We start from the raw sequence: 13870 nt of genomic DNA, 5'->3' as shown, positions 1-13870 counted from the left end.
TGCTGACCCTTCTGTGTGGCCTTGAGGGGGTCGGTCAGCCTCTCTGGGCCTCCGGTGCCACGGCAATGAAGTTACAGGACCTTGGCCCCCCTCCCTGCCCTGCCCCGGCCGGTCTCCCACCCGGGTTCCGCGGCTGTGGACGCACCATGCTGACGTGAGGTGTTCTAACTGACCACACCCCTCTAGCAAAGGCAAGAGCCGGTTACATGCAGACACGCTTTAATTCAGGATTCGGAGATAACGTCACAAAAGCACAGGCTTCGCGAGCATCATTAGCTACAGATGAGCGAGTGGACGAGTCGGAGAGGGGCAGTATACTTTTACTCTGGCCCTGGGCCCACGGGGCGTCTGGGAACCCCACCTTCCCACTGTTGGGAGATGTCTCCTCGACCCACTGGGCAGACGCTTACCGGTACCTGTGGGCACAGGGTCACTGCAGAGAACAAACACCCTGGACGTGGCGTCCCTCGGCCTTGCCTGACCCGTGTGTGAGGCGGGAAGAGGGACAGTGCACTTGCTGAGTATGGGTGCCACCAGCAGCACCTCCCGAGCACCTGCTCCCGTCGGGCCCTGGACACACGGGCTCCCCGCACACTCATCAGGGCCCCGTGGGATTGCGCACGCGCAGTCTCCATTCGTAGACAAAGACGCGGAGTCGTTATGTGACTTGCCCAGGTCACGCCGGCAGAGGGTTGGACTCGGAGCCTGTGCCTGCTGCTCTGAGAATACGTAATGATGGGCCGTCGCGTCAGACCAGGCCTCCCACAGAGGTTCCAGGCCCCGAGGGCCTCACACCACTGAGCCGCTCAGAGGCCGAACCAAGCCCCCCGCCCTTTGACACGGGTGCGTCCCGCAGTGCAGACCCCAGGAGGAGGTGAGCCCTGAGGGGGGTGCTCGGAGGCAAACCCACACGCTGACTCCAAACGAGAGTCCGTGTGCCACCAATGAGGGCAGACTCAGGAAGCCACGCGTGTTAGCAGTGGGGAAAAACCCAAGGGCAGACAGCCCACCCCTCACTGACAAGACAGCTCGCAGCCCCCCGGGACCCAGACCGGGCCGGGGGCTCACGGGCTGGTCCAGCGCCCGGTACTGGCGGGCAGCGGCTACGTGCCAGGGCACATAGTGCTTTCCGGGGCGTCGTGTGCTCATTTCGCTTCCACAGTCTGTGTCTGGCCCCCGGGGGCTGAGCACCCCCAAGCCTGTGAGAGGGGCGGAGACCCCCTGAGGCCGGGACGGGAGGGCCCCTCCCACACCGCCAAGCACCCTTCCCGAGCCCCCTGCCGCCCAAGAGCCCCCGCCCACACTGGGACATCAGGATGCTGTCTCCAGCCCGTGCAGAGAGCGACGCTGAGCGCTGGCTCCCACGGACGGGGCAGTCCGATGGCCCGGTCCCACTGTGTGGGCTCGGAGGGTTCACTTCCGCTGCACCGACCTCCGCAGAGCCTCCCTGACGTCCTTGTTCCTCAGGGTGTATATGAAGGGGTTCAGCACGGGAGTGACAACGGTGTTCAGCACCGTGACGGCCTTGGTCAGGTCCAGCGAGCTCTCCACCGAGGTCCTCACGTGCAGGAAGATGGTGGACCCGTACCAGATGAGGACCACGGTGAGATGGGAGGAGCAGGTGGAGAAGGCCCTGTGCCGGCCCTGGGCCGAGGGGATCCTGATGATGGCGGCAACGATGTAGGCGTAGGAGAGCAGCGTGACAAAGCAGGAGCCCAGGATGACACAGAAGGCGATGCCGAAGGCCGCCAGCTCCACGCCCCGCGTGTCGCTGCAGGACAGCACGATCCAGGGCGCGATGTCACAGAAGAAGTGGTTGATGACGCGGGAGCGGCAGAAGGAGAGGCGAGCAATGAGGGCAGCGGGCACGGTGATGGCGGAGAAGCCGCACAGCCAGGAGCCCAGAGCGAGGCGGGCGGAGAGCCCAGGCGTCATGGTGCTGCCGTAGCGCAGCGGCAGGCAGATGGCCAGGTAGCGGTCGTAAGCCATCGCGGCCAGCAGGAAGTACTCGGTGCAGCCCAGCGAGAAGACAAAGTACATCTGCGCCGCGCAGCCGGCCAAGGAGATGGCTCCACTGTGCGAGGCGAACGTGGCCAGGGCCTTGGGCACACAGGCCGTGGTGAACCAGATCTCCAGGAAGGACAGGTTGCAGAGGAAGAAGTACATGGGCGTCTGCAGGCGCCGGTGCGCCCCGACCAGGGAGATGATGGCCAGGTTCCCGGCCACCGTGAGCATGTACGCGACCAGGAAGAGGAGGAAGAGCCAGGTCTGCAGGCCCCGTGGCCCCGGGAAGCCCAGTAGGATGAATGTGGAGAGGTTCTGGCTGCGGCCCCAGGCCATGAAGGCGGCCCGGACACCCACCACCCTCGCCGGTACAAGGGACCTCCTACCCCAAGCCCTCACTGAGGCCTAGGAACGGAGGGGCCCGGCCCGTTCCCCTCTCCCTGGGGTCCACTCACCTCGTCTCTAACCCAGTGCTCCAGCCAGGCCTGGTGTCCCTGTGTGAGCCCGTGGACCACGGATGACCGTGGACCTCGCCCTCTTGGGGGGAAGCCGCTCAGGAGACTCGACCCAGGTCATCGGTTGCTTGCCACCTAGGGAGGGGGGACATCTCCTCATTCTAGACTCCTTGCCACCTTGTGGGAGGGGTCCTTATTCTAGACTCAAGAGGCCAGGGAGAGGACAGGAATTGTCACGTTTTCACAAATGAAATTATGTATGGCTTCATTTTTAGCATTTTCATCCGACAAACCAGATTGATTCCTAGGAAAGCATTCTTACCTCTGTGCCCAGTAAAGCCCCCCCACACACACCCAGCACAACAACGGTCAGAGGAAGCCCATGGGGGCCCTGCTCTCCTTGCCTGGGGCTGTCACCCTGGATTATTCGTTAGCTGGGAACCCGGCAGCCAGGAGGCTCTGACGTGTGGCATTGCAAACAGCTCCATCACCAGCGCCCCCTCCTGGCAAGAAGCTGCAGGTGGCACTGTTGGGGGGGGGGGTGGAACCTGCTGGAGGGGAGGGGGCACCTGAGGGTGGCTGCCTGCATGAGAGAGTGAGGGGCTGCGGCACCAGTGAGGAGGGGGTTTAATGGGAACTGAGCTCGGCACCACCCCCAACCCCTCTCTACAGGGCTGGACTCTGCCCAGCCGGCTGCTCTGGGCCCACAGCACCCAGTGAGTGTCCGAGGGGGCAGCTGGGCAGAGGCAGGAAGTGACCGCACAAGCGTGGAGCCCAGAGCAAGGCTTCTCCCCGACAGTGTCCAGACCCTGGGTCCACCCCGGGAGGACTGCACTCAGGAGTCACAGCGACCCCTGCAGTTTTCTGCCTGCGCCCCTCCTACCCCCTGCCATGCACAGGTGCACACACCACCCACACAGAATCTCACACCTGTGCACACCACACACACACGCATGGGCCTGTGCTCACACGTGTGTGCACACTCACTACCTGAACCAGCCCCTGGAACAGTCACCCTGGCTCCTGATGGGCTGGGGGTCCCTTGGCTGCGTCCCCTCCCCAGACCCACAGTGCAGTCAGCAAAGCTACCCCCAACAGTGCCAATCGGTAACAAAGTGACCAAGCTCCAGCCACAGCCACAGGACACCTGGTCGGGCTGTAGCCCCCGCCTTTCGCAGCCATGCAGCTGTGTGGGGAACGTTCGGGCAAAAGCCAACCCCAGCAGACAGGCCAGTCCCCTCCCCACGCTCAGGTCCCAGGAGTGGGGCCACTGTGGGTCCTGGCAGAAGCAGTCTTCGCAGCAGGGCCCCCGTGACCCCATCTCCTGGGGGCCAGCGTGCTTTTCAGCTGCCACCTCCAGAGTTCAGGTGGGCACAGGCCACTGCCCAGGCTGCACCAGGGCCTGAGCCCACTGCACGGCTCGTGCGCCCTCACTCTGCCCCTGCAGCCCAGCACTCTGCCCGGGGCACTGGGTCCTGACCCGGAGAATTGGGCTGTTTTGCTCAGCCTTGACTCCAGGACAAGCTTCGTTTAGAAACCTTCTTCACCGCTCAAGATTACGGCTACAAAGACTAAAAAGAGACCTATCCGGGGCTCTCGCAGTTCTCCGGCCCCAAGTCTCCCGCCTTCCTGTGCCCCTGGAGCTACGCGTGCAGGGGCGTCAGGCCCTCCCGGCTGTGCAGTGAGAGGACCACTCAAATCCCATGGAATCTTCCACATCTTGCAAGGGGTCCCATAAGGGCTAGAGAAGATAGAACTAAATAAATGGGCGGGCGGTCCCAAAGTGAGTCTACCTTGGGACCCTCCCCCCTACAGTGGCCTGACTCCTCAAGAGGGACAGTGTGGGTGGGAGGGTCCACTCGCCCAGGTCGGCTCGCAGGGACATAGCATGATCAAGGTCACTCACCCAGGGGGTGTGAGCTCGATCCAGGATTTCCCCCCGAAGCAGCCCAGAGACCAGGAGGGTGAGCTCGGGATGATTCCAAGGACGCTCCAGGCAGGGCTGTGTCCTGGGGGGCAGGGGGCCCCTGTGGTCTCCTGTTGCCTGACCGCTTGCTTCCCACCGCCCGTCTGCTGGAGACGCAGCAAGAAGGAACAGAGGTGGGGGGTCAGGAGCTGCTGCAGATCTGCAGCTCCAGGGCGTCCGTGGCACTGGCCGGGAGGCAGGTCTGGGCTGTCCGGGAAGACGGCCTGGCCATCCACCAACATGAGAGCGGAGTGCAGTCCCCAAGCCCCCTGTGGGGGGCCCCAGGCGTGCAGGGCCACTCTGCCCAGGCGACCCTGACTCTGGGTACTCAGAGTGGCCAGCACTGGTGAGCCCAGCACAGACCCCGGAGCACAGGTGTGGAGGCTGCCCCAGCCCCCGCCATGAGAAGGAAGCCAGTGGCACCGCCCCTGTTGTCCTGTTCCTTGGGGTGTTGTCCTTCCCTCAGATTGTGGCCATGCACTGTCCCCTCTTCCTCTCCTGCAGGACGGTGATTCCACCAAGCCCCGCTGGCCGTCAGCTAACACACAGCCCTGGCGCTCCTGCTCACAGCCCAGGGACCAGAAGCAACTGATATAGGGCAGGGAGGGGGATCCCCCACACTGGAGAGCCCCCCGCCTGCCCACCCACCAATGGGGAGGGTAGAGGGTGAGCCCTGTGCCCTCCGACACTCTGGTGACTTCTGCCCTCACCCAGCCTCCCTCGGGGGCAGGCCTGCAAGGACCACTTGTTAATGATAGAGCTGCAATGAGACTGGCTCTAGGGGCTGGCGAGGGCCCCAAGGGTGGTCCTGGGCAGCAACCAGCATCCTAAGCAGGGCCTCTTGCCCTTAGGCTGTGCCTGGAGGCCGTTTCTCACCCACAGCTCAAGTGCATTTTCCCCATGTCAGGCTTGTCTCTTGGGGCCATGCAGTACACGGGGTGCCCGCACCTGGGGACAGCAGCGGCCCCGTGCACCCCAGGGCATGGGCCGGCTGCACCCTGGACACGGGTGTTCTTGGCAGGTGCTCTGTGTCTGGTTCTCCCGTCTGCAAGTGGGGCATTTTCCCCATCTGTAAGCTACGCCTCCATGTCCCCTCTGGAAACAAGGTGATGACGCCCCGCAGGTTGACAGGCAGAGCAGGCTGCCCCACTCCCCGCCCCAACCCAGGCTCGCTGGAAATGGCTACAGTAAAAAGAGCCAAGCTGGGGGCTGTCTGCCACCAGGCAGCTTCCCGAGGTGGCGTCCAGCCCGGCGTGCCCTGTCCACAGGTGGCTGTGGCCGGGAGCAAAAGCCCACCCTCTGCACTCTGCCAGCATCAACCTCGGGGACACCTTGGGGCACACTTACGGGGCGCACTCAGGATATGCAGAACTGGGGTCATGGCCATGGGAAGGTGGTCACTCGGGGCCTGGGCCTCAGTGGCAGGGACTCAGCCGCCCAGGGCAGGGGTCCTGGGAGATGGTGGGAGTGTGCTCCCCACAAGCCTCCCCCCCGTTTCCCTCATCAGCATTGGCCAAAGCGGGTCCTGACGAGGCCCCAGGGACAAGGGGCACTGTGGCAGTCAGGACGTATGCTGACCCCTGCCGGCCTGCTCCGGGGCGACAAGTGTTACACTGCCCTGGGACTCCAGTGCCACACAGGTGTCTGGGCTGCCCCTAATTGGGAGTTCGTTAAAAGTTGGCGCAGGGTGTCCCCTGGGGCAGGAGCCGTGCCTCATCAATTAGCGCCAAAGGCAGGGGCTGCCACTGGTCTGGGAAAACACGCAGCGCTGCTTTGTTTGATTCAATAAACACTTTTTCCAAATCTGGTAACGCTCTAGGAATTCGGGAGATGTCGAAGTAGAAGAGAGATTTTCAAGGCACAGATCAGTGTGGAGATTTGCCACGCCTTCCCTTCCTTGGGATTATGTTCCCCTGTGTCACGGACAGGGACACACTTGTGCGCCCCCATTTCTTTTCTCATTATTAACTTATGGTTGACATACAAGAATGGTGCACATGCTTCAAGTATACGTCTTGGTGAGTCTGAAGATACGCATACACCTGTGCAATGGTCACCATCGCCTCGGAAAGTCTCCCTCCTTCCCTGCGCAGAAGGTAAGAGCCTCCCACTGAAGACTGACCCTCAGGCTCAGCGCCACACACCAGGCTTTCACAGGGACAGGGACATGCAGGGACAGCTGGGCTCCGGCTCCTCCTATGAAGGGACGCTCTTACAAGCCTATGTTGACCAGTTTCCGTAGTGTAGTGGTTATCACGTTCGCCTGACAAACCTATGTTGACCAAAAGCTTCCTCATGGTTCTGGTAATTTCCTTACAATAGAAGAAGAGCAGTTCAAATCCCTAATTCCCCCACTGATAAAGCCACTCAAGAGGTGACAAGGCCCAGGGGCTTGTGCCCAGAAATGCAGAGCCAGACCATGAGCTGGGCACCCCCTCTTGGACCCCTTTCTCCGTGAAAGAGCGATGGTCTGTCCTGCTTCCTCTGCCCTGGAATCAAATGTGATCACGTGCAGGAGGGTGCGGGGGCTCATGACCACGCTGACCAGACACCTCAGAGCCCCGCCTCCAGGGCTGGGCCGGGGCCCAGGACAGCCCCAGGGTGCACCAGGGCTCCTGTGACCTGGCTCACACCTGGGACCCCAGGACCATGGCTGACCCACACCTAGCTTCCTTCTCAGTTTCTGAGCCTGGTCCTTACAGAATCACCTTCTGTCCCGGCCCACCTTCTCTGCAGACCTCCTGCCTGAGAACCTCAGAGTTTGAACCTCACCCTATGACCTCCAGCTCCTGCACCAAAATGTCCACTGAGATGCTGCATAGTTGACATAGAAATTGCTGGGAGACCTGGTTTCTTCCAGGCTGGATGGTCCTGGGCCTCCGTCCCCCATGCCCAACAGAGAAGGACAGGAGTGCCCCGCTGCCAGCAGGAGGAGGTCCCCCTCTTTGAGAACCATGGCATATTGAAGACAAAATTGAGGGGGGGCACCTGGGTGGCTCAGTCAGTTGAATGTCCAACTCTTGATTTTGGCTCAGGTCATGATCCCAGGGTCATGGGATCAAGCCCAGAGTGGGGCTCCGTGCTCAGCACGGAGCCTGCTTAAGATTCTCTCTCTCTCCTCTCTCTCTCTCTCTCTCTCTCTCTCTCTCTCCCTCTACCCCTCTCTCCAGCTCCTTCTCTCTCTCTCTGTCTAAAATAAAAATAAAAACAAATTTAAAGAAAAATATGGAATCAGGCGGGGCTCTGAGTATCACTGAGAAGCCTCCACCTGGGAAAACTACAAGTTTTACAAAGAAGTGAAAAACTAAAGACAAAAACTGAATACAATTAGTGACTAAAGGTCTGCCTGGGTTTAGTGGCAGTACCTTCTTTAAGGACATCCTCACAAGCACCATCTCTACAACAGAACTCGGAGAAACAGCCAAATGTGTGGTGTAGGACAGAGGAAGCCAAGCAGACAGTTGAGGGAGGAAAGCGCTGTTCAGCACTGGAAAACTGATGTGAAATAAATGCTTATCTTAAACCATGCACAATAATAAACTCCAGATACAGATTTTGTAGGAAAGCTGAAAGACTTTGAAAGTGAAAACACAACATACCAACTCGTGGGATGTAGAAAGAGCCGTGCGCATACAGGGAAACACGAGTGTAAACACACTTGTAAGAGAAGAAAATTCTCAAACTAATAAACTAAAAACACCTTTAGGAACTTGAAAAAGAAAAGCAAACTCAACTCAAACCCAATGGAAAGGAGGAAGTAATAAACTTTGAGCAGAGACAAATGAAATACAGGATATAAAAATAGAATCAACAAAACCAAAAATTGGTTCTTGAGAAGATCAGTGAAATTGACAAACCTCCTATTACACTGGCAAAGAAAGGAGGAGAGATGCACATTAGTCAGAAACGAGAGCAGGGACATCACCACCAACCTCACAGAAATAAGAAGGGTTACCGGAGAATGCAGGGCAATACCAACAAATTAGATATCCTGGATGGAATGGACAAATTCTTAGACACACAAATGCCAAAAGTGACTCAAGAAGAAATAAACAATTTGAACAGACCTGTATCAAGTAAAGAAATTGATCCATATGCAAAAACCTCCAGGCAGAGAAAAGCCCAAAACCAGATGGCTCCACTAATGAATTCTACCAAACAATTAAAGAAAAATCAACACCTTCCCAAATCTTCCAAGAAATAGAAGAGGGAAGAACACTTCCTAACGTGAAGCCAGCACTGCCTGGTAAGAAGGCCAAAGACACCACCAGAAAACTACATACCAATATCTACAAATGTAGATGCAAAAATCCTCAACAAAACACTAGAAAACCAAATCCATGGCATGTTAAAAGGGTTATACACCATGACCAGTGGGATTTATCCCCAGAATACAAGGGTGATCCAACACCCAAAAATGAATAGAATAGAATAGAATAGAATAGAATAGACCACACTAATAGAATGAAGGAGAGAAATATGGGATTGACTGAATTAATGCAGGAAAACCATTAGACCGAAGGACAGAATTCCACATACTTTCATGATACAAATACTAAGAAAACTAGGTACAGGAAGGAACTTCTTCAAAATGATTGAGGGCATTTATGAAAAACCCACAGTTGCCATTATTCTCAACAGTGAAAGACTGAAAGCTTTTTTACTGAGAACAGGAACAAGAGGAGAATGCTGGCTTTCACAATGCTACTCAACATCACACTAAGTTCTAGCCAAAGCAATTAGGCAAGAAAAAAATGATAAAGGCATCCAAATGGAAAGAAGCAAAAGTATCTCTATTCCCAGATGGCATGATTCTTTATATAGAAAATCCCAAAGCATCTATACCCCAAAAATAACTAGAACTAATAAGTGAAGTCAGCAAACCTTCAGAGTATAAGATCAACACAGAGAATATATTGTGTTTCTGAAATATGCTAGAAATGAGCAATTCAAAGTATAAATTAAGAAAAACCCATTAACAAAAGCATCAGAAAAGAATAAATAGGAATATATTTATAGGAATATATAAGAATAATATATAGGAATAAATATATAGGAATAAATTTAATCAACGAGGGGAAATACTTGTACACTAAAAACTACAAAACATTGTGGCAAAAAATTAATGAAGACCTAAATACATGGAAAGACAACCCATATTCATGGATCAGATGACTTAATATTGTTAACTTGGCAATGACACCCAAAGTGACCTATAGACTCAATGTAACTCCTATCAGAATAACAATGGCCTTTTTAGAAAAAAATTTCTTAGAAAACTGATTCTAAAATCAATATGGATTAGCAATGGCCCAGAATAGCCAAAATAATCTTGAAAAAGAATAAAGCTGTAGCACTCATACCTCTTGATTTCAAAACTTACTACAAAGCTATTGTAATCAGAAGAGTGTGGTACTGGAATAAAGAAAGACATATAGACCAATGGAATAGAATTGAGAGTCAAGAAATGAACTCATACATCTATGGTCAACTGATTTTTGACAAGAGTACCAAGACCACTCCATAGGGAAAGAACAGTCTCTCCAACAAATGGGCTGGAACAATTGGACATCCACCTGCAGAAGAATGAAGTTTGACCCCCCTACCTCACACATTATACCAAAATTAACTCAAAATGGATCAATGATATATTACTTAAAACTATAAAATTCATTAAAGAAAATATAGGGGTAAATCTTTATGATCTTGGATTTGGCAAAGGATTCTTAGATGTGACACCAAGAGCAACAAAAGGAAAAATAGATAAGTCAGAGTTCATACAAATTTAAAACTTTTGTGCATCAGAGAACACTATCAAGAAATTGAAATGACAACTCACAAAATCAGATAAAATATTTGCAAATCTTATGTCCAATAAGGGTCTAGGATCCAGAATATATTTTTTTTTAAAAAAACTCTTACAACCCAACAACTAAAAGACAAGCAAGATAATTTAGAAATGGGCAAAGGACTTGAATAAACATTTCTCCAAAGAAGACATACAAGTGGCCAACAAGAACATGACAAGATGCCCAGTGCCGTTAGTCATCAGGGAAATGCAAATCAAAACCACAATGAGACACCACTTCGCACCCACCAGGATAGGCTATCATTTTTTTTTTTAATGGAAAAGAACAAGTGTTGGTGAGAATGTAAAGAAATTGAAATCTTTGTACATTGCTGGTGAGAATGTAAAATGGTGCAGCCTCAGTGGAAGACAGTGTGGCAGTTCCTCAGAAAGTTAAATAAGAGTTAGTATATGACCCAGCAATTCCATTAATAGGTATATATCCAAGAGAATTGAAAACCGGTATGAATGTACATAGCAATGATATTCACAATAGCCAAAAGTTAGAAACAACCCTAATGTCCATCAACAGATGAATGAAGAGATAAAATGTGGTATATACTTACAATGGAATATTATCCAGTCATAAAAAGGAATCGACACATCGCTAAATCCCGCTGGACCACATGCTCTCACTTGTTCATGTTATGTCATGTGAATTTCACTTCAGTAAGAAAAGAAAGGAAAAAGAAAATAATGTCAAAAAGAAGGAAATCTTTAAAACAATTCCATGAATATATAGATGAATATTATTCTGACTGCAGAGTAGTCAAGAACTTCCTTAAAAAATGTGAATCATAAAAGAAAATTTGGGGGATGCCTGGGTAGCTCAGTCAGTTCAGCATCTGACTCTTGGTTTCAGCTCTGGTCATGATCTCACAGTTTGTGAGTTCGAGCTCCACATCAAGATCTGTGCTGATAGCATGGAGCCTGCTTGGGCTTCACTCTCTCCCTCTCTATCTGCCCCTCCCCCACTTGCTTACGTGCGCTTGCTCTCCCTCTGTCTCTCAAAATAAGTAAATAAACAAAAAATTTAAAAAATTTTTTTTGAAATTTCTGAAAATCTGTTAAAATTAAGACCTTTGGGGAGCCTAGATGGCTCACTTGGTTAAGCATCTGACTTCAGCTCAGGTCATGATCTGACAGCTGGTGAGTTCAGGCCCCACATTGGGCTCTGTATTGAGAGCTCAGAGCCTGAACCCTGCTTCAAATTCTGTGTCTCCCTCTCTGTCTGCCCCTCCCCCCCTACTCATGCTCGCTCTTTCTCGCTCTCTCTCAAAAATAAATAAACATGTAAAAAAATTTTTTAATTTTTAATTAAGATGTTTATGATGAATCGCTAAATTATACTCCTGAAACCATTACTACACTATATGTTAACTAACTAGGATTTAAATCTAAAAAAAAAAAAAAAGAAATTGAACATAAAAAAAAAATTAAGATCTTTAACACCTCACCAAAGAAGATATACAGATGGAAAATAAACATATGAAAGGCTGATCAACAAAATATGTTACTAGGAAATTGCGAATTAAAATAAGGAGATGCCACGACATGCCTATAAAAATGGCTAAAATCCAAAACCCTGACAATGCAAAATGGTGGCAAGGATGCAGAGCAACATTGCTGGTAGGGAAAGCAAAATGATAAAGCCACTTTGGAGGGTGGTTTGGCAGTTTCTTATGCAGCTAAATATACTCTTGCCATACAACCCAACAATGACACTCTTAGCTATTTACCCAACTGATCTGAAGACATGCCCACACAAAAACTGCACAAGCACATGAATGTTGATAGCAGCTTCATTCATTGCTCAAAACGAGAAGCAAACAAGATGCCTCTTAACAGGTGAATGGATAAACAAAAAGTCTGCATGCTGTATGATCCCAATTATATGACATTCTGGAAAAGTCAAAATTAAGGAGACAGTAAAATGATCAGTTCAGGGGGAAGGAGAGAGTGTTAGCAGGTAAAGCTCAGAGGATTTTTAGGGCAGACAAACTAGCTGTGTGATAGTGCAATGGCAGATATGTGATACTTGTTGAAACCATAGGACTTTACCACATAAGAAGTGAACTTTAATGTATGCAAATTTTAAAAACTCATTTAGGAGGTTTGGGGATCTGGGAAACTATCTAACCGTAGGGGTGGGTGTAAATGTGCTGATCTAAATAATGTTGAAAATAAGTGGAGTCTGTAAGACCAACGGCAAGAAAGCTACACAAGCAATGTACTTCAGCTGATAAAGCTTTTTCCTGACAGAGTAGATGTCAGCAATCCTGGTGCCACTATGCATGTACGCTGAAATTGAACAGCCGAATGAGTGGATGTTGGATTGTGGGAGACAGGGCTGTCACTGCTGGAGTGGACTTACACATCAGCAAGGGCAGGAGGCTGGAATGACCCATGTAGTGGTGGATGAGAGGTGGAGATGTCGGTGAGGTCTCGTGTTCAGCTTAATATGGGTACAGATGGCTACACACATAGTGTTCAGAGATATGTGCACACGCACAGGTTAATATCCACACATAAAACTCTTCGCTCTGTCAGCTGAGAGGACCTAAAAGTGACAACACTCCAGGAGCAACAAGTGGTTTCTAATATGTTTGTCTAACAAAAAGCACCAGATCTCCTTGGAGAAATCACTGAATTTATGGCTGGGGCAAGAAATTTACACAAGATGGGACTGGAACATATCACAGCACCAGAATTTTAATAATAAGTGTTCAGAAAGAAGAAAGCACAGTATGTCAAAGGGGCCAAGAAGACAACTGTCTCCCCGGCCAAAGCTGAGACAGCAAGACAATAAAGACAGCAGTATTGGAATAACCCAAAGAGTGAAGTAGGTATCCATGACTCTGTACTGATATAAACAAGTGATTGGATAAATAAACAAATTAATGGACAGAACAGACAAATGTCCCATGAAGAAGAATTCCAAATAATCTGTGTACATGTTCCTTTCTCCAGGAGGGAGAACATGACTTACAACCCCTTAAATATGGGCTGTGCATGGAACCTCCTTCCAAAGAGGGCAGTGTGGAGGGGAGGTGAATGACAGTGGAGAAATCTGACACATGGCCTCAGCCAGGTGACCAACCATGATCATCCATGTGAACAGCCTGTGCCCTGATGTGATGTGATGAAAACAGCACTTCACATCTGTGTCTTCCTCCAAAGACCCAAAGCCCCAGTCTAATCATAAGAAAAACATGAGACAAATCCCATCTGAGGACATTATACAAGATAGATGACCAGAACTCCTCAAAACTGTCAGGGTCATAAAAAATAAAAACACAAATAAGGAAAGTTTGAGAAACTCACAGCCAAGAGGCGCCTAAGCAGATATGACAACTGAATGTAACGTGGGATCCTGGATAGGATTCTGGGACAGAAAAAGGATATTGGATAAAAACTAAGGAAATCCAAATAAAGTATGAACTTTAATTGATAAGAACATATCAGTATTGGTTCATTAATTGAACAAACATACCATATTAATGTAAGTTATTAGTACTAGGGGAAACTGGATGTGGGGTATATAGGAACTGTCTGTACTATCTTTGCAGCTCTTCCATAAATCTAAAACTGTTCTAA

General features: G+C 51.0%; 1 protein-coding gene across 1 annotated transcript in view; it reads right to left on the bottom strand.

The window, feature by feature from the left end:
• Window positions 1–202: 202 nt before the first annotated feature.
• Window positions 203–13870, bottom strand: part of LOC123577276 (olfactory receptor 287) — a 21184-nt gene continuing 7516 nt past the window's right edge. The window contains exons 2-3 of the mRNA XM_045439364.1: window positions 10840–10937; window positions 203–2594 (exon numbers count right to left, since the gene is read on the bottom strand). Coding sequence (XP_045295320.1) covers window positions 1414–2340 — 927 coding nt within the window. The 5' untranslated portion in view covers window positions 2341–2594; window positions 10840–10937 and the 3' untranslated portion in view covers window positions 203–1413. The remainder of the gene's footprint in view (window positions 2595–10839; window positions 10938–13870) is intronic.

Source organism: Leopardus geoffroyi, chromosome D2 (genome assembly GCF_018350155.1).
Source record: "Leopardus geoffroyi isolate Oge1 chromosome D2, O.geoffroyi_Oge1_pat1.0, whole genome shotgun sequence".
Lineage (NCBI taxonomy): Eukaryota > Metazoa > Chordata > Mammalia > Carnivora > Felidae > Leopardus > Leopardus geoffroyi.
The sequence above is the reverse complement of the archived record's forward strand: the minus strand, read 5'-3'. Positions and strand labels throughout refer to the sequence as shown.